Source organism: Lissotriton helveticus, chromosome 5_1, assembly GCF_964261635.1.
Source record: "Lissotriton helveticus chromosome 5_1, aLisHel1.1, whole genome shotgun sequence".
NCBI classification, from domain to species: Eukaryota; Metazoa; Chordata; class Amphibia; order Caudata; family Salamandridae; genus Lissotriton; species Lissotriton helveticus.
The window spans coordinates 1,693,454,345-1,693,479,666 of NC_136065.1; the positions used below are offsets into that span (position 1 = coordinate 1,693,454,345).

Genomic DNA, 25,322 nt, shown 5'->3' on the forward strand with positions numbered 1-25,322 from the left:
CCTTAATGACCAACAGTCACTCTTTAGATCAGACTGCAGTACTGAGACTAAAATACTATGAATTGTGGAGGACGCCCTATACATTTAGGACAACAGAAAATCCAGTCTTCTCATTTTCTTGGACCCCTTATCAACACTTGACACAATCAATCACTCATACCTTATAAGAATCCTAGAAGATCAGTTGGGAATCAAAGGTACAGTCTATAGGAAAGGGTGCCTTTTTGACTTGGTCACCCCCACTTTTTGCTTGGTATCTGATCCAATTTCAACAGAAGTGCACTGGGTTCCTACTATCCGGGTCCCCAGTGCCATATCTCTTTCCCTAAAACTGTACAATTGTTCAACCAATTAGCAATACCTTTAGCACCCCCTGTAAGTTCCTAGTAAATGCCTTTAGCAGCTTCCCACCCAAAAAATTTCTGATCGTGCAAAACTGTGTAGCACGTCTGCTTACAAATACCCCCAAACGCCTGTCAGCTAAGCCTGCGCTCGCCTCGCTCCACTCGCTTCCTATCCAGGAGAGAATCCAGTTTAAGGCTCTCTGTATTACACATAAAGCACTCCCAGGCAAGGGCCCGCCAATTATCAGTTCCATCATTCAACCCTATCGCTCTAATAGGTCCTTGAGGGCAGATAATAAACGATTGGCGGTAGTCCCAAAAATAAGAAAACATCGAAGTGGAGGGGGTCGCTTCTCGTACAGTATCGCTAAGCTGTGGAACCTCCTTTCCCTTCGAATCTGCCTCGAGCCAAATTACCTGACTTTTCGTAAACAATTAAAAACGTATCTGTTTCCCTAAAAACAGTCCGGAGCTGAAGCTGCACCGCTGTTAGCACTGGGATGCCATAGGGTAGCCTTGTGCTTTAGAAATGTCTTTTCATTCATTCATTCAAATGGTACCCCTGGTACTTAAGGAATGGAGGCTAAAGAGAGTCCCTAAGGGCTGCAGCATTTATTGTGCCACCCTAAATGACCCCTCAGCACTACCATGCAAATTGCCATTGCAGGCTGAGTGACATGGTGCAGAGAAAAGTGATGACACAACATGGCACACTTCCTATGAGCCATGCCTGTAGACACTGCATTCAGTCTAGGTAAGTCACCCCTACAGCAGGCCTTACAGCCCTATGGCAGAGTACACTATACTACATTTGTGGACATATCTGCATCTGTAGATATGCCCCTGTGATGTCTAAGTCTATTCTTAGATAGCACTAGAAGACAGGAAAGCCATTTTGAGTACATGTGCACTTGTATTTACGAGTTCCCCAGCTTCATGAAGGCTTCACTGAAACTAGAGATGTTTGGTCTCATCCATGTCGTATTAATAAACCCACACTGATTCCAGTGATAGATTTATTTATACATACACCCAGAGGGCACCTTAGAGGTACCCTCTGACAACCTATCGACTACTAGTGTGCTGGCTGACTGCAGTAGAACAGCCTTCCACCACAGACAGGTTTCTGATCCCCTGCAGGTGAAAGCACACACTCTCTGACGGCAGAAACAATGCGTGTTCTGGCCAGTGGGGTTGTCACCTCCTTCAAGTAGGATGGCTAAGTGATCAGCATATCAAGGCAGGAGGCTTAAAGGTCCTCTGCCACCTTTGATATGAGATTAAAGGCTTCCTCAGACAGGGGAAATGCCGCCCATTTGGCACCAGGACAGCCTGGAAAATTAGCTAGTCAGGAAGCGCGTCTTCCTCTCAAGCAGATACCACCTGTAAGGTGGGCTACCTGATGTGGACCCGACTTTTGGAATTCCACCATCTTAGTTTTCGTGGAATTAGGCTCTCTGGGTCAGGGTAATGCCATTCCCAAGGGAAGTGGTCAAATCGAAGGCGTAGACACCCTAAAGGCAATAGCCCATTTCTCTACTACCTTTCACTCCGGAAAACATCCTTTACGACGCAACTTTTACCACGCAGTGCCTTTACAACGCAGATTTTTCAACGCAAGTCATTACATCGAATTGCGCTATGGGGAGCTCTAGGATAGGTAATAGTTTAATTTACTATCCAACACCTTCCCTACTATCCACGGGGACTGGAGTTGGAATAGTAAATTAAACTATTCACTATCCAGCACCCCCAACGCAAGTCGTTGTAACGAATTGCGTTGAAAAACCTGCGTTGTAAAAGCATGCGTGGTAAAAGCATGCGTTGTAACAACGTACATCCTTCACTCCCCATAACACTCCAAAATAGAATTTTTAGGTGGCACCCTTGACACGAGGAACTTAGATTCAATGGATCAAGAAGAGGACACCGAGAGCCATGAGAAAAGGAGAGAACTAAAGACTGCCGTGGACGTATGACGCCAAACCCTGCTTGCCAGCTCCAAGTCTCGACAATCATGACTAGCGACTCATCCTGCAGACAGTCATGACTAGTGACTCATACTGACGCTGACCGGCTTCCAAAAACCTCGGGAGACTGCCAACCCTTTGCAAATTGCTAGCACATCTCACTTGGAGTAGAGGAACTACTCCCCTGCAGTCCGCAGCCACCGAAAAGCAAAGTTTGGTTCAACAAGTTGCCGCTCCCCAGCCAGCCCAACGCCACTACCAGGAGGAGGTACCTGTGCTACTGAAGGTCAGATCTATCCCCCCACCAAATGAGAGAGCGCCAGGACTAACCAGACCTGCAGAGGACCAATACCTGGGGTACCAACGCTTTGGAGCAAGTCAATACCGCGAGAGTCCAGTCAAGACTTCAACAACTCTGAGAAAACGCTGCCATTGAAGGACGTCAGTACTGCAGAGAGCCACTTCCAGAATAGCCCAGCCGTCCTGATTTTGCACCCTCAACCGGCGAGAACGACAGCCGCAAGGTGCTAGGACACACAGATCCCAGCCCACTTTACCACCCTGCACCCGAGCGCCTCAGCCTAGGAACCGACAAACCAACTGGACTTTCTTGTTCCCAGGGCCCTTGTAACTGAGCCTCCCTCTGAAGTACTGACTTTCTGTGAGTGGAAACCCCTACCTTCAAAAATATTTGAACTCTGAAGCAACATTTCTCTGGGAATGCTGCCAAAATATGGAATGCCATCCAACATGCGATCAGGTCCAACCCTTTGCATGAGGCCTTCGAAAGACACCTGATAACGTTTCTTTTCTAAGATCCTCTCCCACCTCATGAATCGCTTGTCTATTAATAAGTAACCTGTGAAGTCTTACTCCTGGTGCTCCCTCAGGAATGCTAAAATGTTTCCTTTTATATGATGTTCTTCATTGTTTGACTATTTGTAATTTTGAGCTTTTGAGTCATGTTCTACTGGTTGCTGCACATTTATTTTGCCTTTGGACTCGATGATATTACTATTGTTCAATAAATCATCGATTTATTACTATTGTTCAATAAATCATCGATTTAAAGTGTTATGATACCTTTCTCTGTCTGGTTACTGCTATATCAAACTGCAAAATAAATAAGTTTCCGCTAAATTTACTAGTGCCTTAGAGAAGATATGAGTGCCTGGAATGACAAATCAGTGTGATTATGATACCGATATATGACTTTAGTTCAGCCAGATGCACAGATGAATTAAGTCCCCTATCTTATTTGAAATACCTACAGTATACGAAGTCATATTACCGTTCCCATCAAAATAGGCCTCCAGCTTTCTTCTTCCTGTAAGCTGTGTGTACAGCGTGTGTGATAGCTTTTGGTTAAGAAGTACAGATGTTTACAAGAAAACAGAGGTTACTCATGGGGTCCTATTTGGTTTAATATGTATATACGTCTTTAACTTTTCTGATTCAATAGTTTGACTTGGAGTGCTTGTTGTACATAGACCGGACAGCTGTTTTTCCCCTTCAACAACCCTGTGGATGAAATTCAAAAACAACTTTTATGTGTGCCTCTGCCATCCAGCATTGGATGAGCCTTAAGAAGCTCAAAGTGAACTCAGAGAAGCGTGACCTTCTGAAACGTGGTTCTGGATTGCCTTGGACAACTAATCACTGGTCAACTAAAGAACTATCATTTGAGGCTAAGATCAACTTAGTGGTATCTTCTTGTTCTTATGAATTTAGATTACAGAAGATGAGCTTGAAGATCATCTCACCTACACACAACCCCATAGTAGTAGCTGCTGCAATCATTTCAAGCATTTGACTATGCTGATGCCTGCTAAACTAATGAATCAATCGCAACTTATTCAGAATACTGCTGTGAGGCTAGTCTATGGATTATACATGTTTGATTATATTACAGAGGCTAGCTGAAAATTACACTTGCTACTGGTAACCCGGAGAATCTGATTCAACTCACTATGCCTGTTTCAAAATATTTACAGGGATTTCTGCTCCCAAGAACCATGTCAAGAAAAATATCCTGAACAGAACCCTTCATTCCTTCTCAAAAAACTTGGCCATGGTCCCACAGATCAGTACAGCCACCTTTGGAGGTATAGATTGCTGCAAAATCTTGGAACCTTCTTGCAACTCTGCAGTCTATTTCTGATCATTACCCTTTTCATAAAAGATTTAAAATGTATCTGTTTACTTAACAGGTGTATACATGTTTTCTCATCCTTTGGCTCAACCATATCTTGCATTTATTTTTTGTAAAGATACCGTTTAGTTTACGTTGACCTTTGCAAGTGCCCTCCTTCCTACAATCCTTACCAAAACAGTAAAAGATCTGCAATATGCAATGTGGAGGGGGAGGTGCCCAGTCCAAAGTTGTAGCCAAAATATGTAAATATGCAATGTTTGCATAACACTCAGGGCTCCTACAAACACTGGACTGGACTAATAAAAACATTCATGGTACCTACAAAGTTTTGTATCTAACAAGAACATAACATGACTGTGCATGTGTCAAGCACATTGATTCATTGGGAAATCTTGCCACTGGATAACAGATACTACCAAGTCATGGTACCCATTTTAATGTTCCTATGAACAAAAAAGGCTCAGTGAACCAGCTGGGAATTGACACTGCAACCAAACGGGCAAACAAACTCCTGTAGTAGAAACAAGGAATGATTTGCAAGTCATTTGTGTCCTTTACAAATCAAATCAAATGATATTCCTAAAAAATGGTTTTGCCAGCATATATATTAAAAACGAAATGTGTAACCCCACTACAAAGTCTATCTGCCCTATCATACCTCAAATTACTCTGTTCACAAACTTGTGGAGTCCGGCAGCAGCCTGAAACTTGTGGTTATCTGCTTCTGCCTACAGTTTGAGGAGTGGGTGAACAAAAGAACAATAAACCTTTAAAATAGAAAAAGAGGGAGAAGGATAATGTTACTTACCCAGTAAGCATCTGTTCTTGGCATGTAGAGCTGTAGATTCAAATGCTTTGCATACTCTTGCCATCTAGCGTTGGGCAGATGTGTGCAAGTTGTTTTTTTTCTTCGAAGAAGTCTTTCCAGTAAAGAGGTAGGTGACTCCTCTTTTCAGTGATAGTGCGCATGGGCATCAACACCATTGTTAGATTGTTTTCCCGCAGAAGGTGAGAATGGAGTTAGTAAGTAGAGAATAGAGATGTCCATGTGTATATATATATATATATATATATATATATATATATATATATATATATATATATATAGAGTAAGAGAGAACTGCAACAGGTATAGGTACCCGGAATCTACAGCTCTACATGCCAAGAACAGATGCTTACTGGCTAAGTAACAATATCCGTTCGAGTCCTGTGAGCTGTAGATCACATGCTTTGCATAGACTATAAAGCTGTATCCTTTCAAAGCGGTGGCTAACCTGTAGCTGTTGCCTGAACGAGTGTTCTAAGTACTGCCTGGCCCACATTAGCTTGTTGTCTAGCTAACACATCTACACACTAGTGCTTGGTGAATGTGTGTGGTGTAGACCATGTTGCAGCCTTAAAAATGTCAACAATGGGGATGTTTCCTAAGAAAGCCATAGTAGTCCCTATTTTGCGAGTGGAATGCGCTCTAGGGGGTATTATTAAAGTGCTCTTTGCTTTTGCATAACATGTTTAAATGCATTCAACAATTCATCTGGCAATACCTGACTTTGATATGAGATTGCCCTTGTGAGGTGGGACAAAAGCAACAAAAAGTTGTTTCGTTTTACAAAATCACTTTATTCTTTCTATGTAATATAAAAGCCTCTTCGAACATCTAAGGTGTGTAGGGCTCCTTCTACCACTGAATCTGGTTGAGGAAAGAATACAGGTAACTCAACCGATTGATTGCTGTGAAAGGTAGAAACTACCTTAGGTAGAAGCTTGGGGTTAGTAAAAAGAACCAGTTTGTCTCTGTGAAGTTGGAAAAAAGGTTCTTCTATGGATAGTGCCTATAGTACACCCACTCTCCTCTGTGAGGACTATGTTAAGATTCCACACTGGGGCAGGTGGAAGTCTTGATGGGATAACTCTTTTAAGTCCTTCCATAAAAGCTTTGATTACTGGCACTCTAAAGAGAGATAAGTGTTGCCTATTTTGTAGATATGCAAATATTGCAGCGAGATGTAGTCGGATAGAACTGTAACCTAGCCCCGACTGCTACAAGTGTATCAGATAACAAATGATATTTTGAATTGAAGCATCAAAATGATTGATGGTGTCATCATTGCAATAGATAACAAAACATTTCCATTTAGCTGCATAACAGGCTCTTGTAGTAGGCCTTCTGGTCTCTCTAATGATGTTCATACAGTCTGGTGGGAGAATTAGATAACCAAACTTTATGATTTGAGGAACCAGATAGCAAGATTTTTTTTAACTTTATTTAGCATTTCCATCAATACAAAAACATACCATAATGTACTTGCAGCAGTCCACAATCACAGGCTGTCTCATCTTATAGAATTCACGTCATTAATAACATGTTGATATGTTCGAAGTGGCATCAAATAGGACGACTAATGGCATTAACAGCTGCTAATAACAATAGGGTCCATGAACCAACCTCCTTCACAATAGCCAACAGAAATGCAGTACACCTCTAACAGTTACTTTTCTTCCTTTCACACAATGAACCCACTATTCAGTGTTGTATACTTTACATTGTGCGTGTACAGAAATCAATCAAGCTGAACGGTGTAAGGGGTTGATCCCACTCCAGCCGGGACAATCCCCTGCTCTAGCTGGTTCTCAGTTGCTTGTCTAAGGGTCTCAACATACGACTTGTAGTGTCCCCAGATATCTTTGGGGCATGACGTGCTGGGCATCATACATGCATAGAGCTCACTGTGTACATTGCAATAGGTGATACTCCGCAACCAACCCTGGTCAGTCGGCGGTTTTCCGCCCCCAGTGCAGTGCCACCTCCCGCTTAGCTAATAAAAGGCCTAATGCAGCAAACATACGGATTTTTGAGGGTACATTTACAGTGTAATCTAACAGGGCAACCTCGGGAATCGGAGTCAATGGGATGTTCAATATTTGCCCAAGCGTGTGATGTACTTACAACCCATAGTCGTGTAGATTCGGGCATGTCCAAGTGAGATGTGCGAAGTCCGCAAGCAGAGCAAAACATTTGCGACAAGTGTGTGGCTTAGATGGATCTATTTTATGTGCCAGTGCCAGGGTAAAATAAGTGCGGCGTAAACATTTGAAATGTAGGAGTTTGTGCCTTCTGTTAAGAGAAATGTCTTGCGTGACCGAGCAGCAGTAGGCCCACTACTCATCAGTGATGTAATACCCAGGTCCTGTTCCCATGCTCTGCAAGTCTTGCTGTCCTGTACAGATTTCAGTGCTGCGCATGCCCTGTAAAGTTTCGATATCAGGTGTGTACCATCTTCTTTTTCTATCAGTATCGTTCAGGCAGGGAACGAAGAAGGCTCCAGTGAGAATGCCGGGAAAGTGGAGCGCAGTGCAGAGTGGAGGCGGCTTAATACAAATTTGTCCAAAAAGTCAACTGCATTAAAACGTGCATCTTCCAAGGGTGAGAAGATGTGGCCATCCGGGTACAAGTCTCCCAGTCTGGTAAAATCTAACCTCGCCAGGGTGCTGGTGTTTTGGATGCCGCGAATTTCGGATCCGAAGATGTTTTCAGCGATGAAGGAGGTGGGGCTGAGCAGGATTTCGACTACGACCCCGAAGGTTTCACCTCAGTGCTTGAAATTAGACGGATCAATACGGAGCCTGAAGGCTTTGGGGTGAGTTTCGGTGCCGAGCCGGAAGGCGGGGCATCTGAAATATGTTCTTGTGTCGACTGTGACCCGAATGCAGGGGTGGCATCGAAACCTTTTTCTTAGGCTGAGTTGAGCTTTGGGGCAAGGGAGGATCTGTACTTATGATGCGCTGCCCTTGCGGGATGTCCTCGTCCACATCGGAGCCGGACTCAGAGATGGAGATAGGGTCCTATTCTTCCTCGGCTCCCGTGGCATCGCCGGTCTCTTGTTCGGAATCTTCTCTGAACTAGAGACCGGAATGGAACCGGTGTGTTGTGACGTCGAGCCCGGCAGTTGCAAAGCGTCTTTTTCGATCTGAAAGACTTACACGCGTCGCAGTCCTGTTTTTGTGCTCCAGAGACAAGCACAATTTGCACACTTTGAGTGAGTCAGTGCGCAGGAACTTCGCGTGGCACAGAGGACAGAATTTGAATGGAGTCCGTTTCATCGACTGCAAGGCGGATCAACGCAGGTAGCCCCAATGGCCTTACACGAGCTACCCAATCAAAAGAGGGTTTTTGTAGTAAATACGATATGGGAAGGATGGAATTACGTGACTGAAAACAATACCGCAGAGGGTACGTGGATTACGCACCGAGGGGAATCTGAGAAACGGTGTAAAACGGAGCGCAGCAATTCATGTCCGAACCCAATTGCGGAAAAAAGCAAGCTAACAATGGAGCGCACTATCACCGAAAGGAGGAGTCACCTACATTGTGACTGGAAAGACTTCTTCGGAAAAAAAACAACTTACAAACATCCAGACCCAACACTAGATGGCAGGACTATGCAAAGCATGTGATCTACAGCGCAAATGCCTCGAACAGAGGGTTTTTTCAGCAATTCTGAAAGGAGATATCTAGAATTATTACCTTGACTCCAGAGTAGGCATTGTTTACCAGGATATCCAGACGCCCCTTTTGCTCTCGTCGGACTTTCTCAAAAAGCGCTTTGATGTTGTCGTCTTCTGATGAGTCGCAGACCACAGGTATGCATTTTCCACCTCGAGATTCCACCTGAAGGATGGACAAAAAAGTTTTAAGCGCTGTTCCTACTATGAGCAAAGGGAGTGGTAAGCACAGCAAGTTCTTACCTCTTGGGCTGCTTGCTCCAAAGTCTCCTTATTCCGGCCAGTGATGTAAACTGTGCTCCCAGCTTCAGATAACTGGAGGGCAATGCCTTTTCCGATGCCCCGGGAGGCTCCAGTGACAACAGAGACATATCCAGACAGCACCCCGGTCATTTCTAGGGAATAAGCAGAATTGTCAAAATTGTGGAAGAGGCTGATACACAAGGAGTTTGGAAAAGTCATACCATAATAGAAGCTGGGCAATATGAAGGGTGGAAAGGATCAAGAAAACCCTGGGGTAATTTATGGTCAAAGACCAACATTGGGAGGGGGACTGGCAGATTAAAGGGCAAGAGTGGAAATGTGGATGTGGCGCTGCAGGCATATAGAAGGACCCAGTGGAGGAGGGAAGAAAAGACGTAGAGAAGCTGGGGACAAAGTTGTGGAAGAACAGAAATATCCAAGGCAAGGAACTGGGCGAAACACAAGTACCAGTAGATCTGGAGATAATTTGAGAGATAAAGACAGGTGAAGTGTGAAATTGAGAATGGAAGAACTGTGCGTTTGGTCAGGGCCAAACACATATATTGCAGAGACACAAATTAATTCGTAATCAAGGGGGAGATGGTATGCAAACAGACAAAGGGGAGTGAGAGGAAAAATTGCTGACCAGCTGCTCTCCACAATACTACACTCCGCAGCAAAGATCCAGCAGCAGGTAATTTGGAAGTGATGGACCCATACATTGTGACAGAGATGCAAATTGAGGGTAGAAGGGCAGCTTAGGGAGTGAGACTCATGGCGGATGGGTGGCACCAATTAACTAGACAGCACACATTCCAAAATTTTGAAATGAGAAAGGGAGATTTTGAGATATAAATCGGGGGTCTGGCTATTCACCCATAGACTTTCATTGAAGCAAAGGCAATTTCCGGCAGAAGACTGATAACATAAATCAGTTTCTGGCTTCAAAAATCAAGTCTCCTGTCTGAGTCGGCACTTTTGGGATCTATAAGATAGGAGCCCATGAGAGAGACACAAGATGAAGAGGGGTTAAATAAAGACCTGTTAGAGGTTCCCAGATTTCGTGAAATAAGGATGGGAGGACGGAGGTTCTCAGTGCTTGCTCCTGTGGCCTGGAATTCCCTTCCATTGCACATTCTCCCCTTTACGGCAATGGAAACTTTTAGGCATGAATTTGAAACCCTGGCTTTTTAAGAAAGCTTTTAGCTCAATCGCACATGTATGGTTTCCCTGAAAGTAGAACAATATATGCCTGGGGCTCAGTGCCATGATACCTTCAGGTGAACCAGCGGTCTATAAATACAATTAACATTAAAGATCTAGAGGAAAGTTGTGGGCATAGACATGAGGTGTAGTGGCATGCGTCAACCTGTTGTGGAGTAGATGAGGTCCAGTGGATAAGTTCCTGACTCTGAAACCTAGAGATAAGGGTTCTATTCCTCGATTTATCACCCGTTGGCTTAACCTTATCTTGCATTTATTTCGTGTAAAGATACCGTATGGTTTACACTGAGTTTACAAGTGACCCACCACCGCCTTCCTTTCTTCCTACAATCCTTAACAAAACGGTAAAATATCTGCAATATGCAATGTGGAAAGGGAAGTTTCCAGTCAACATTATTGCAAAGTTATATGATTCTGGATAAATTGTAAATATATGAAATGTGCAAAAAATGTCTAAAAACCCCACTTCATGTACACCGTTATGAATCACCTCTTACCTGACTAACATACAGGACTCACTTACTCCTTGGCTAGGTTCCCCATGTATAAGTACCAAAACATACCGAGGATAGATGCACCAGGGTGAGGGGCAGAAACACTTGAGAGTATGTTGGGGGCCACAATTAGATGGCGGTAATACCTATTTATTAGCTTTCATTTAGTTAGAAAATACCAGATGCTTGGCATCCTAAACGCTGCTTTACTGTACCTCACACCTTGCACCTTTGGGAAATAACATACTGGGCCAGATTATAATGTTGAGCGGATCGCCACCCACAGGCATTAGGGTCGGTCCGCTCGACATCGGTGGAGGACCGCACGACATCGAAGGCTGTGGTCCGACCGCCACATAATGCTGAAGTCCGTCTGAGCGCTGCGAGCAGAAGGACCGACCAACGACTCCGACTGGCTCAAGGAGCTCGTTGGAGCGTCAGTCAGAGCACAATCCCTACAATTGGGGGAAGTGCCTGCAGAGGTACCGCTGTAGGGATTACGATATCCTTTTTACAACTGCAATGTAAAGGCAAACAGAATGAGACTTTGGGGGCCTGTAGGAGGGCCGCCGTGGGCTTCCGCTATGGGCCCAGGTAGGCACATGTGGTGCTCCCCCAAACATCCATGGTGCCTGGCACACGGTGCATGGGTGTTTAGGAACTGCCCTTTTCCACTGCGGCTTGTGCTGCGGCCCTTTTCTAGGGCGGGAGCACAAGCTGCAACGGAAAAGAACAGTTTTCGGACCGCCTGCACACACTGTAATCAGGCAGGTGGGACTGCCAACATATAGTCAGTCAGACACCTTCCAGAGGCGATGGAGTCAGACACTCGTCCAACAACTATCGTAATGAGGCCCTATGTCCGATGATACCACGATCTAGATTGCTAGTAAGCCCATCTTTTGCACATGGAGCCCCTCACTGAACAAAATAAGGAAGAATTGGCAAAGTCAATAGGTCTGGCTCTAATGTGCTAATGTCTGTAGATAAAGGCATGAACACATGCACATACTTTCAGTCCCTATCGTCAACAACCTGCCTCATTTGACCGTGCTCATGCAGCAGGTTGCACAGTGATATGGCACAAATAGGCTGTGCTCATTTGTGAATGCATATGTTTGCATACCGTAACACATCAACACAGACTTATTGGCTTTAACTTTTATATGGGAGTCCGCCCGAGAATGTAGAATTGGGATTTGTCATCGGTGGTTTACAAAGAATGGCATTGGTATAAAATCCACAGATATTGATTAAAGCATATAATTTAATAGTGATGTTAAAGAAGCCCCTATCTTCATTCACTCTGACCATGAAGAAATTAAACACAGCTGTAATTCCTTCTGTGACTCAAAGGAACATGTATTAGGTGTATTTTTGTTCCCCAAAGTTTCATTACATAGTTTGTATTATAGCTTACAGGAGCTCTTGCAAAGCAAAAGGATAAAAACTATAGGACGGAAGGCTTGCGAAAGAGTCAGCCACCAGCAATCATTCAGGCCACATTCAACTCTGTTGTTTTTGCCCACAGCACCACTCCAGACAGGGAGCAACCAATGTAAATCAATTCCAGGCTTGCTTTATAGAAAGAGTACAGCCCGAACTCACAGATAACGCGCACTCTCAAAAAGAACCAGACACCAATGTTAGTCTCATAGGGATACACCAGCAAGGAACAGTTTGGATCTTAGAACCTAAGTCAGAGGATACCTAGCACCATTAGTGTGTAGCATTAAAAAAACAAAGGATTATGGCAGGAATGACGGCCTTAGTCCAACCAAACCCCTGGCAACTGTTCAGAGTCACATCCAGCCCTTGATGTTTTTGACCACGGTGCCACTCCAGATAGGGAGTAACTAAATACAAGGCAGTTTTGGTTCTTTTAGTAGAAACATTCCAAGATCAGCTGACAGGCAATACTTACTCTGAAAGGAATCTGCCATTTGTTTTGTTTTTCTATATAAAGGTAAGGTGGCATTTCCTGCAGTGCTTGTGGTGTTGTAAATCCTCAACACCTGATGTTAGCAGGCAGTAAAAATGAAGCCCACTAGAAAAGTAGTGGTGTACTAATGATTAGTGTGAATCCTTTTCACAGAAAAATGGTTCAGTTTGGTGATCACACTTTGAAGTGTACACACAGGGAATTTGTTTATAAGAACTATCTGATAGAATGGGATGAACGAACAGTATAAACATCTTACTTTGGTCTGCATAGGATTTTCAGCGTGGGTCAGTGATATGACAGGTGAAAAATGTATTTCTGAGTTTGATTTATGTGATATGTGTGATTTTTGTGATTTATAGCTAGACCATTCTAGGCCAGCTCATTGTAACAAAGTCCACCATATAAGGTTGGGCAGGTGTTGTGAAAAAGGAGAGCGTGGAGTCCGCAAGGCGTGATCCTCTCCTCCCAGTCCCTTTTCAATCTCTTTATGGAGCCCCTCACAATCATATTGAAAAAAGCCAGAGTGAATTACCACCTTTACGCGGACGACACCCAAATCTATTTCAGGATCAAGTCTCCCAGCGACATCCAACTCCTCAATACCACCCTAACCGAGATCCAAACTTGGTTCTTCGTTAACCACTTAAAGCTCAACCCAGACAAAACAGAACTAATCCTTTTCTCACCAAAAAGTAACCATCGTCCAATCCAAGAGTGGCTCAAGAATCTGGTTGCCCTAAACTGCCCCCTTACCCTATCCGACTCAGTAAACTCTCCAGGCATCACCCATGACAAGAACTTATCAATGGAGGCCCACATCAAAAACTCTGAAAAAAGTGCTCTCTTCTCTCTAAAACACCTCAAGAAACTAAAACATTTTCTACCCCACAATGGCCTCAAGACAGTAGTCCAATCCCTAGTTCTCTCTACAATCGACTACGGGAACGCTATCCTTACAGGGACTCCAAAAGCTCACCTAGCCCCTCTAAGAGCAGTGCTGAACATGTCCGCTTGACTCGTATCTGGAGATAAAAGATTTGAACACATCACTCCAGCTCTCAACTGCCTTAATTGGCTTCCCATGGAAGGGAGAAGTATCTATAAATTGGCCTGCATCACACACAAAACCCTTCACTCTCCTGACCCCAACTACCTAAACAACAAACTGTTATGAGCAGGTCAATCCAGAACGCTGAGAAGCTCCAACTCACTCCTCCTTATTCCTCCGAAATTGAAAAAGAAAACCACCCAATACCGATCGTTTTCTGGCAACGCTCCCAGGATATGAAACGCTCTACCTGGAGTCCTCGGATGCAACCCCTCCTTCTCCTGTTTCAAAAGAGACCTGAAACTCCATCTCCAAAACAAATACTTTCATGACCAACGTCAACTAACCTAGTCTTCTTTATCCGAGTTGTATCCTCTCTCTCTGGACATTCAAGGATAGTGGGTGACCGGACTGGACTATGTCACTCTCGCCTTTTCTTTTATTGCTCTCTCCCCCTCCGCTGCACTGCATATTTATCTCCCATGCTGTATTTTTTTCTGTGGTTTGCTTCCCTACTGCCGGCCTACTATGTAAGGTATTGTCCTTCTGCTGTTTACTGTGTGTATGTAAAGCGCTCTGATACTTACGGGTCAAGCTAGCGCTATATAAAACTTTTAAAATAAAAAATAAAGAAGGGTATATTACACAGTTTCAGGACAACAATAGCACAAACAGAGATGGAGTGTGACATCACAATCTTGAATGAAGAAATAATAGTTTTATAATAGTTAATTAAAACCAATTTGAGATATAAAATCAATAGTTACAATTTAAACTTTAGTTATCAGTCTCACATTCGCAGCCAAATATAAACTACATGAAAAAACTGCATAACAAGAGATTGGCCCCATTTGTGTAAATTCGTCCTCTGATTCTACTCGTGACATTTTCTAAGTACTTTGATGCTATATTTATGAATTTGACAAAACTACTTACTGCAGTTCCATCAAAACTCTTAAAACAAGCATCAACTGCACCATTACAAGTTCGTATTTTTAAGCAAAGAAAGGATGGTGATAAAACTTTCTGACGTTCATTTGAAAAGGTTGGACAGCAGCAAAGTATATGACCTAAAGTTTCCTTAACCCCTACCGCGCTACCGCGTTTTCCCGCTGTGCGCTGAAAAAAAAAATGGCTTGTTTATGACAAAGCCAGCTCGTCATCCGCGCAGCACAGGTAACGCTGATGACGAGCTGGCTTTGTCATCAGCACCGAAGGGGTTAATATAATTCCAACAAGCATTGGCATAGCCAACAGGTCTCACCTTTGGGACCTTATAAGTGTTTAGTTATGCAGCACAATATCCTTGGTGCAACAACATCAACTGTTGCATGGTTTTACATTTAGAATGTCCCAAAGGCGAGACCTATTGGCTATGCAATGCTTGTTAACTGGAGGGAATGTCTGTTGTACCCGCTCCCAGTCCCCGCTCCGTGACCATTCCCTGAGCCTGTAAAAGTGTCTGCAGTGAATGACCCCCTCAGCCCCACCTTTGACATGGCAGGCTTTGCTGACTATAAGGAGAGGCTATAGCCCCACCTCCCTCCCCCATGCAGGGCGGCAACAGGCCCTCCTCATGGATGGCCAGGGAGTGCTGTCAGGCACGTGAGAGGAGGGTAATCTCACTGACACCTATGGCTCACAATCCCTCAGGCACCAAAGGGCTTTAAAGCACTGCCTGACATCCCAGTCAACACAAGGACAACCTGTGAGCTCTGGGGTGGGACATTAGCGGCTACTTTCCATCCGTTGAGTAATCGGGGAATAAAATGGCGCCTTAACTAAAATTCCAGGAGGCCTTCGTTCTTATATTATGAAGTCAAAATTAATGAGGAAAAGGTCATGGGTAGTTAGCGAAGTGCCACCCCATACCACCATCATAGTGTCGTTTTCAAATAACTTACCTGGTAACGGTTAGCATTGCAATGTAATAATCCTGGCCCCAAATAATGCTCTCCAGAAAATGTTTTGTACCAGGTGTAAATAAGTTTACTACGGCACGTTTTTTTGAGGGGGGCAACCTGATTCCGGTAGTTTTGTAGTTCTATTTTAAATATAGACCAATAAGAGGAGCTATAACGTTATCAGTGTGCAACTCGCACCAGGCACAGAACAACTTGAGACTAAATTGCGAGCTCTTGTGAGCGGGACATTTCTTTTTAATCCTTCCAGTGAGTTGCAGTCCCTCTGCTGTGAATGATGAGGCGCATGGAGATCAGAGACGTTTTAACACAGGGGCAAAGTGGGCTCTGGCCCAGGGCCCCAGCCTTTGAGGGGGCCCCATGACAGAGTCAGCTCCATTCTCCAGAGTTTTGCCCTAATGACCTTGAATATTGCTTTAACAGATACTGTTTACCTTTAATTTATTTTGTTATGTATCTGATGTGTGAGAGTCTAGTACAGCCATTTTGCAGAGAAATGTTGTGTTCGTTTCATGCAATATACATAAAAAACGTTTCTTTTAGATCAAAACAAGGCCTAACATAAGACATGGGAGGGAGTCACAAAGATTATTTGCAGTAATATTGGTTAGCTGCTGCTGTGTTCTAATATTGAAAACACACATAACTATCCAAGAATATTAGATGTAAACACATTTAGGGCCTTATTTATGAGAAGGGATGCATCGCTGTGCGAAAACAGGAATGCGTCACTTCTTAGTGCGCCCTCCTTGCGACATGTTGGATGCATCATATTTACTGTGTGACACATCATGTCTCAAGGAGCTACAGATACGTCAGTATTTCTGACATATCTGTCGCGCAAAAGTGGTGCATTGCTGGTGTTTATCTGAAAATAGACGCAACTCCAGCAATGTGTCATTTCATTTGGGGCTTGCCTGCATCAGTCATACACCTGCTCTGAGGCAGGTGTAAGATATTGATGCAATGGCGTTCTAGAAGTGGCGCAATGAGTTCTCATAGATTTCAATGTGCCACTTCTACGAGGCTTTTTGCTGGGAACACCCACCCTGCATACATTATACCAGGCGCAGGTATAATGTGGTGCAGGGGTTTACAAAGTGACGCATCTGCCTAGATGCGTCACTTTATAAAATAGAGCGCAAAATGGCACATTTTGTACGCTGCCGGTGCGTCACTAAAAGTGACGCACCGGCGACATAAAAGTGAAGCAAGGCCTCATAAATAAGGCCCTTAGAATTTGAACGAGTGTTCCTTTTGCCCTGTTAGGGACCTAATGAAATGAAATAGTGTATTTAATAAAGCGCGCAGCTACTCTGACTAGAGTGTCCTGGCGCCCAACAGCGGGAGGAAAACGCGCGTAAAAGACCCATCAGTTATTAAAAAGACAGGTTTTTAAGTTCTTCCTGAAAAAGAGTAGGTCTGTGGTTAGTCTCAGAGACTCAGGGAGGCTGTCCCACAATTTTGCGTCTTAGAAACCCGAGGGATCTGCCTCCAGTGCGGACACAGCATATTTTAGGCACGATGGCCAGGTTGGCATTGGAAGATCTTAGGGGTCTAGATGTTTTGTAGCAATTAACCTGCTTATTTAGGTAGCCAGGTCCTAAGCCGGGTAAAGCTTTAAAGATGATGGTCATCGCTTTGAAGTCGATCCGTTCTTTTATGGGGAGCCAGTTTAGAGACTTAAGAATAGGGGGCATACTAGATCTGGGTTTAGGTCTCGGGATGGCCCTGGCGGCTGCGTTTTGTACCACTTGTAGGCGCTGAATAAGGGATTTGGGAAGACCGAGGTACAAGCTATTGACATAATCAAGCTTTGATTTCACCAGCGCCTGTACCACAATCGCTCTGCTCTCAAGTGGAAACAGTGGCAGGAATTTTTTTAGCATCCGGAGTATGGCAAAGCAAGCGCCAGTTAGATTTTGGATTTGAAAGCATATGGAGAGTGTCTTGTCTATGACTATTCCTAAGTTTTTTACTTTCTCCTTTTCCGCGGTGGGGGAGGCAGATCTTTTGGCCACCAGAGCTCCAGTCAGGCGTTTCTGGATTACCAAAAAAAACAACTTCAGTTTTGTCAGGATTGCACTTCAGCTGATTGATCTTAAGCCTGTTAAAAACCTTTGTGAGGCAAGACCTAATCATTGCCCGTCAAAGTTGGTTCCTTTTTCACATGTAAAAATCAGCTGAGTGTCATCAGCATAGGAAACAATGTTGGCACCCTCTTTCTCTACCAGAAATTCAAGGGGGGATAGATATCTATTAAAAAGGGTAGGACTTAGAATGGAGCCCTGAGGGACACCTACATTCATTGCCGGAACCGGGGATAAGAAAGAGGGTAGCCAGATGTCGGGAGATCTATTTGCCAAGAAGGATGACATTCATGTTAAGATGGTCTCCCCCAGGCCGATGTTAGCAAGTCTCTCCAGGAGCCTCTCATGTGTCATATCGAAGGCCGCTGACAGATCGAGCAGTATCAGAACAGACTTGCCTCCCTGGTCCAGCTTACCCCTGAGAAATTCAGTCACTTCCAGCAGAGCGGACTCCGTACTGCAGTTAGCACTAAAACTGGATTGGGACTCATGAAGGAGCTTCCCATCTTCAATGTGTTTTTGGAGGGCCTTGTTTACATGCTTCTCCAATACTTTGGAGAGGGCCGGAAGAAGGGAGATTGCCCTGTAGTTGGCAGGGTCTGTCGTTTTGGCGTTAGACTTTTATCAGTGGAAGAATCTTAGCATTTTTCCATAATTTCGGTATGTTACCTGAGGAGAGGGAAGCATTAAAGAGCTGGTTTACCATGGGGTTTATGGTGGGAGCTAATACGTTCAGGATATTTGCTGGACATGCGTCGGTAGGAGAGCCAGACTTAATGCTTTGGAGAAGGGTCAGTGACTCTTTAAGCTGAAACTCAGGGAAAGCTAGTAAAGATGCAGGATCCAAGAGGTGAAATATGTTATTAGAACCAAGGTAGAAGGTCAGTTCTTCCTCTGAGATGTTAGTGAAGGCTTGTTGGATCACAGAGATCTTTTCGTGGAAGAATTGAGCTATTTGCTTAGACCATTCTTCCTGGCTTTCGGGGTGGTAAAGGATTTAACTATACTAAATATTTCCTTACTCTTATTTTGGGCATTTTCTCTCTTGGTTTGAAAGAAGTTTTTCTTGGTTGCCCTCACAAGAATGTAATGAGCTTTTAAGTTGACTTTAGACACCTTCCTGTCCTCAGGTAGATAGGATTTACGCAATTTCCGTTCCAATTTTCTACAATTTCTTTTGCTAGATCTGAGGCAATCATTAAACCATGGAGCTGGTGGGGCCAAACTCTTTGAGGAGCGGGAAACAACCGGTAGCGCTGCATCAAAGTTGGTTCGGAGCCATGAATCTATTGAGAGGGCACTTGAGTTGGAGCAGCCAGACAACTCTGGTGAGGAACGACCGAGGGCGTCTACTAACATCAGGATAGATATTTTATGGAATGTCCTGTAATTAGGGAACCTCTGCCCTGAGTTAGCCAGAGGGGCTGTAGCAGAGTTGGAAATGATGAATTTTAAAAGGAGGTGATCAGATCAGATAATGGGAAGAGGTAGGCTTACTAATATGTCAAAGTTGTGAAAGATTTGGTCTAGGGTATGGCCCTTCTCATGGGTGGCCGAAGAAATAGATGGAAACATGTTGCAGGTCTGCAGCATCTCCAACTAGGAAATTGTTTGAGGGTCTTTTCCATTGTCTATATGTATATTGAAATCTCCCAGAATAAGGCAGTTGTTGTATTTTAAGGCCAGGGAGGTGGTGGGTGTATTAAGCATAGTAATAAAATGTTCAATTGCATTGGGCGGTCTGTAAATCAGAAAAACAGCAATGCTATGTTGGGGGTTAAGGTACAGAGGAAGCCTAAGGACTCTGCACCCTCGATGTTTTCCATCGGGATGGGAGAGCAGTCTAGTTTTTTACTGTAAATTATGGCGACACCACCCCCCTTCCCACTCGCTCAGTCCCTCCTAAGGATTTTATACCTGTAGGGATGGCTGAGGTGATAGTAGGGTTGGAGGCTTCAGACAGCCAGGTCTCAGTGAGAAATAAAAAATCAGGTTGTTCGTCTAAAAGTAGGCCATAAATGTGTGGTTCATACTTTTGCATAGAGCGACAATTTAAAGGGTGGCCTTTAAGTCCTCTGTTTTCTTATTGTTTTTACACTTATTGTTGCGTGGGAGGATCTTGGGTGCGAGATTCCTGGGTTGGGGGAGAGACCAGTTGTACTTATTGCATCGAAGGTCTACCTCCAAGCTCGGATCAGCCGCTGTACACTGACATAATGGAAGCCGCCTAAGGCTAGGCAGTTTTTCCATATTGTAATATAGTGGATGAAACTCACCGGAGGGGCAGCATGGCTGGCGCCGGACGCCTCCGGGCTTGCCTTTAGCGCGCCAGCAGTGCCCCGCTGCACGCTTCCGTTTGCATCGGTGATATATAGACTAATGCCTATGATGCAAACTGGATCAATAAAGCAGCTGAGGAAGCGGAAACTGTGTGGGAAACAGGGACTCAAAGTAGATCATAAATTCAAAGATTGTTCTGAACAGGGGCCCCCAAAATATGTTTGGCCCAGGGCCCCCAAAATCCTTAAGATGTCCCTGATGGAGATGGCTCTCGGTGGCCCCATGGCGCCCAAGCGTGCACAGTACTGCCTTATTTATCTTCAAGGAAGCCGCTCGGGCTCCCTGCATGCTGGCCTTTCACCTCCAGCAAGGAGGGGCTTGCACTGCCTGCAGCTTCCGTTGGGCGTGGACGTCACGAGGCAATGGCTAATGACTCGCGCGTGGAAATAGCCACAGAGGCCGCACTTGCAGTATCTCGAGGTTAAAGCTCACATTTTTATTGTGGCTCGGTAGGCTTACGGAAACGTATTAAGTCCTTTTGGTAACTTGATCTACATTAAGGTATCATGCTGGGGAATCCCTCGTGTGTCTTTTTTTAAAAATGTTTTATTTGTTTTTTTATGCAGTTTCAAGCAATTTTTTTATTTGGCACCAGTCTAAAATTCTGAGCAAAGAGGTATAGAAGTACAGGCATGAGATCGTGACATTGAACTACGTCATCACTAATTTTAGTCTGTTCTTTCTTCCATCCCACAGAATACTATCTTCACACACCTTAGTAGACGCTCAGGTATTCCTGTTCTGCAATTCGCACTCGCTCTTCAACCGCCTCGGAGCAGTGGTATTTGGTGTTTCATGTAGTGCCTGCATGCCGTTTGCTATCTACTTTGAAGTGCTATGAGGTGCTTAAGCGTGAAGAGTCCCATTGGAAGGGGCCTTTAATGCATGGCTTCGGATGGCTGCGTCCACTCGGTTCAACAGAAACAAGCGCTCTGAAAGGGAGAAAAGGCATTGGCATAGCCAATAGGTCTCGCTTTTGGGACCTTATAAGTGGTTAGTTATGCAGGACACTATTCTTGGTGCAACAACATCAACTGTTGCATGGCTAAACACTTATAAGGTCCCAACGGCGAGACCTATTGCCTATAACAATGCTTGTTCTGTAAGGCTCCCAAAACCGATGTATGCCTGGTGTAGATGTGGCCTTTTGATTTTACTAAAATCATGCATCTGATACACTTGCTTATAGGGGCTTTCAGCCAGCACTCTTTTATGCATTATCTGTTGTGTCATTCACATGCCCTTCTGCCTCTTACATCATAAAGCAAGGGGCAGTAGGTCGGCCACTGCAGTCACTAGCTAACTTCACTGTGAGTGACTGTATACTCCTCTTTCACAAGGAGCACATCCGCAAACAAAGTAATTCCTTTCAGGGCAGGGCCTAGTACGGTAATACGAGTTTTTTAAAACTCCAATACATTTGTGCCTTCAGCCAATGTATTTTTTTTATTGGTGATGGCCTGGCAGGTCCCCTGATAATAACGTTTTCTTCAAACCATGACATAAAAAGCTAAATGCCAATGTCAGAAGGCTGATTTAAGTTTGAATTTAGCCAAGACCTTTTCGTCTAATTTTATATATGCAAATACTGTACTTACTTTTAAGGACTTTAAGCCAACTGTTCAATACACCAGTTAATTCCACGCAGTACCCTTTTACATTCCCACTTTTCTTCCACCCACTACGCCATACAGCAGCGGGCAACCCTCTTCTGCCATTGGCTAACTTCACCTTGAGCATGTTATGCAGGCCTCACACAATGAGCACATCCACACAAAAGCAGCCCTCTTCAGTGCCAGGGGCTGCAGTGGCAAGGTGTGTCTTTTGAAAGAAAAAAAATAAGTGTAGCAGCCAATGTAACTTTTGTGCAAAACTTTATTATAAAAACAGTTTTAGATGCTTGCGCATAAATGAGCACGCATGTACACCCATCTTTATGATGGTTTTATAAGGTCTCAGCAGTGTTACAATACTTTCATTCCTGCTGCTGAACACAGCACCGACTTGGCACTCTCTCCGACCGACATATTTATAACAAAAAGGTAGTTTTCGGGTTGGCTTGCGATAAAAATCTGGGGATACATTATTGCAGCTTTGATATCGCAGTGTTCGATCAGACATGCAAGGGGCACGAGGGAAGACAGAAATAACAAATGCGTCAGAGCAGACACTGAGGCTCGCCAACGCGGCATCAATGCAGGGCGCTTAGAGCTCCCGTGAAAAGGGAACCAACGGGCCATACTAAGAAGTTTTAAAAAAACGAAATGAGATAAGAGGGTATATTTAAGTGCACATGAATGTACGTCTGTGCGTGAGCGGCAGCTCCTTCCCCAAAGGTGTGCGTATTTGCACGTGTAAGAAAGTTGCCAACAATAGATTCCTTTTCTCGTGAGGGTGAAGAGTGTAGGCATGCATGAGTAGTTGAGCAGTCTGTAACATTTCTTACGGGTGCAAGCAGTATCTCCACCCACATGAGAATGTGTTTGTGCGTATATGAGAGCAGTTAGAGCCCTTCCTTGTGAGGTGTGTGCGTGCGTGTGTGTGAGCAGTTTGTGTACTTCCTAATGAGAGTTGTGTGTCATTGTGAGAGTGAAATCTGAGCAGCTGGTTTTAGTGCTTGAAGTTGTGTGCGTGTTTGAGTGAAAGAGAGACCAGCCTGTATTCATTCTAGTGAGATGTGTGTCGGTACGTGCAGTTTGTGTACTTCCCAATGAGAGTTGTGTGTCTTCTAAATGAAAGTGAAATGTGAGCAGTTGTTAGTACTTGAAGTTGTATGCGTGCCTGAGTGAAAGAGCGACCAGTCTGTATTCTTTCTAGTAACATGTGATTTTCGGAGTGTGTGGGCGTACGCATGAGCAGTTCGTTTACTACCTAACGAGGGCTGTGTGCCTGTTTCTGTATCTGTGTGGGAGTGACATGTGAGCAGTTCTGCTAGTACTTGTGAGGTGTAGATGTTCTTGTAAGTTTGTGTATGGCCAGTCTTCGCCCTTCACCTTGAGCTTTGCTTGCATGTTTGTGTGCAAGATTGAGGATTTACGCATAACACTGCACCTGTAAGGCGCCCTGTGAGTGAAGGGGTGGGGGCCATGGGTCGGGGCGTTCCGGGGAGGGAAGCAGACAGATTGTCTTAGTCGCAGATATTTCGCTCAGACCAGCGTATTTCTTTCTGCAGAAGTGACATGGATTTAATTTCACGGTTGGACAAGCCACGAAGGGGCTGCGTGGGAGGACGATTGAGATGGAGGGGGGACAGAGTGCATGGGTGGATCTGCCTCTCCTCAGGAGGGCTGTGTAGGGGAATCGCGCAGTGCAGCGAGACAGCGTCGACTTCCAGGGGCAGATGAGAAACGGAGGAGTCCTGATGGAAGATCAACTGAACATTGCCGATAGGGAGCAGTGAGAGACAAGGGAGAAAGGGAGGAGCCAAGGGGGGGTTAAAAAAAGCAGAGCAGGACAGGTAAGGGTGGAGGCTGGAATAAATTAACCTGGAGCAATACAGAGAGCAAGGGATCGGGATGCGAAGGGGACGCAGCAAACAAGGGAAGAGGCTGAGTACTGAAAGTAAAAGAAAAAAAAAAGTCACAAAAGTGAAAGTGATCGGTTGGAGGCAGAGGGGAAAGCACATGAAATAAAAACAAGCAACTTAATGACCCGTGACGGAGGAGACAGATGACCGCTGCGCGAGTGCACGCTCGCGTGAACGCAAGCGCTAGGCCAGCCAGTAGAATTTTGAAAACTCACCTACTAAATGTCTCTCCGAGCAACGCATGCGCTGGCTCAGCGAGACCTAAAAAAAGTCAAGGCCAGCACGAGCTCAATCAGTCTTCAATTAACAGGAACGCGAGATTCGGGCTCTATAATTGGAAACCGATGGCGCAGAGGAGCCGCCGCCACCAGCCGGAGCCACGCAGCGCTCTACCAGTGTTAGGTAAGTGGCACCGTGTTTATCAGCTGCATAAATACATACATGCCAACATTTTAGAGCAGGCAAGTGGCAGAATAAAGAAAAATAGTGTGGGAATGTATTTTTCCCGAGTGACTTAGATTAAAGGAGAGGTATTGTCTGAATCAGGTCTATTTGCAAGCTTTGTGACATATAATCATAATTTCATTTTTGGCAATTTAATAACATAGCCTAATTTTATGTGCATTGTAACATGTATTTAGGCCCTCAGCCCTCCTGGCAGTACCTTTGGTTGCTTTGGCAGGCCCCCGCTGCCCCCCCACTACTCCTGTGGGGGGAGGGGCGCATTGCGTTTTCTAGTTTGCTGGTGAAAGCGGCAGGGCCAGCGTCGCAAGAAAGCTGGTAATGGCGTTTATATGGCATTTTGTCCCTTGTTGTGGCCTCGCATTGAGCGTCCAGTTCCTCGAGACAAGGGCGGGGGCGCACTTTACGGGGTGTGTCCTGCCGCGTTTCGCTCTGGCCACCCATCTTAGTGGCAACATTTGGGTACACCTACCTTTCCCTAATATTGAGAGATGTTGGTAACCCTGAAGGATGCAGTTGTTTTACTTCATTAGGACTCCAGAGGGTGCTTTCTGTAATGTTCGCTTGCCTTTTCGGTTAACGTCTGCGTCGTCCATATTCCAGAATGTGATGAAAATGCTGTTTAAAGGACTATTAGGTGTGATGTGTTTTCAGGATGACATAATAATTTATGCCAGGAATATAAAGGAGCATAATTCTAGGTCGAAGAAAGTATTAGTGACTCTCAAGGAAAGTGGTATGACTTTAAGTAAGGAGAAATACAAAATGCTCAACCCGGTGTTGAATACGTGGATCACTATGTGTCTCCCAATGGTATTCATCCAAAGTTCCAGATTATGAAAGCCAATGAGGGTGCACCTTCAACATCTGAGAAAAAAGACAGTTAAAACCCTTTTTGGGGCTAGATGAGTATTATGCTAAACCTGTTCCTCAGATTACCTGAAAAAAAAGCTGTCCTTTGTGACTTATTGAGACGGAATGCCACTTATGTGTGGAGTAATGAATGTAGCAGGTTTTTTTTTAAATAAGATAAAGGAGGGACATTGTGTCTGTTCA

The 25,322-nt window shown here is 44.6% G+C and overlaps 1 protein-coding gene across 2 annotated transcripts in view; it reads right to left on the reverse strand.

The window, feature by feature from the left end:
- Positions 1–25,322, reverse strand: part of LOC144755743 (dehydrogenase/reductase SDR family member 1-like) — a 183,262-nt gene that overhangs the window by 116,722 nt on the left and 41,218 nt on the right. Inside the window, exons 1-3 of one of the 2 annotated variants that reach the window (XM_078644948.1) lie at positions 24,020–24,062; positions 9,216–9,367; positions 8,995–9,138 (exon numbers count right to left, since the gene is read on the reverse strand). In XM_078644948.1, the coding sequence (XP_078501074.1) occupies positions 8,995–9,138; positions 9,216–9,367; positions 24,020–24,047 (324 nt within the window). In that variant the 5' untranslated portion in view covers positions 24,048–24,062. Of the gene's footprint in view, positions 1–8,994; positions 9,139–9,215; positions 9,368–24,019; positions 24,063–25,322 lie in introns of those variants that run through there. The other variant, XM_078644949.1, reaches the window with a different exon arrangement.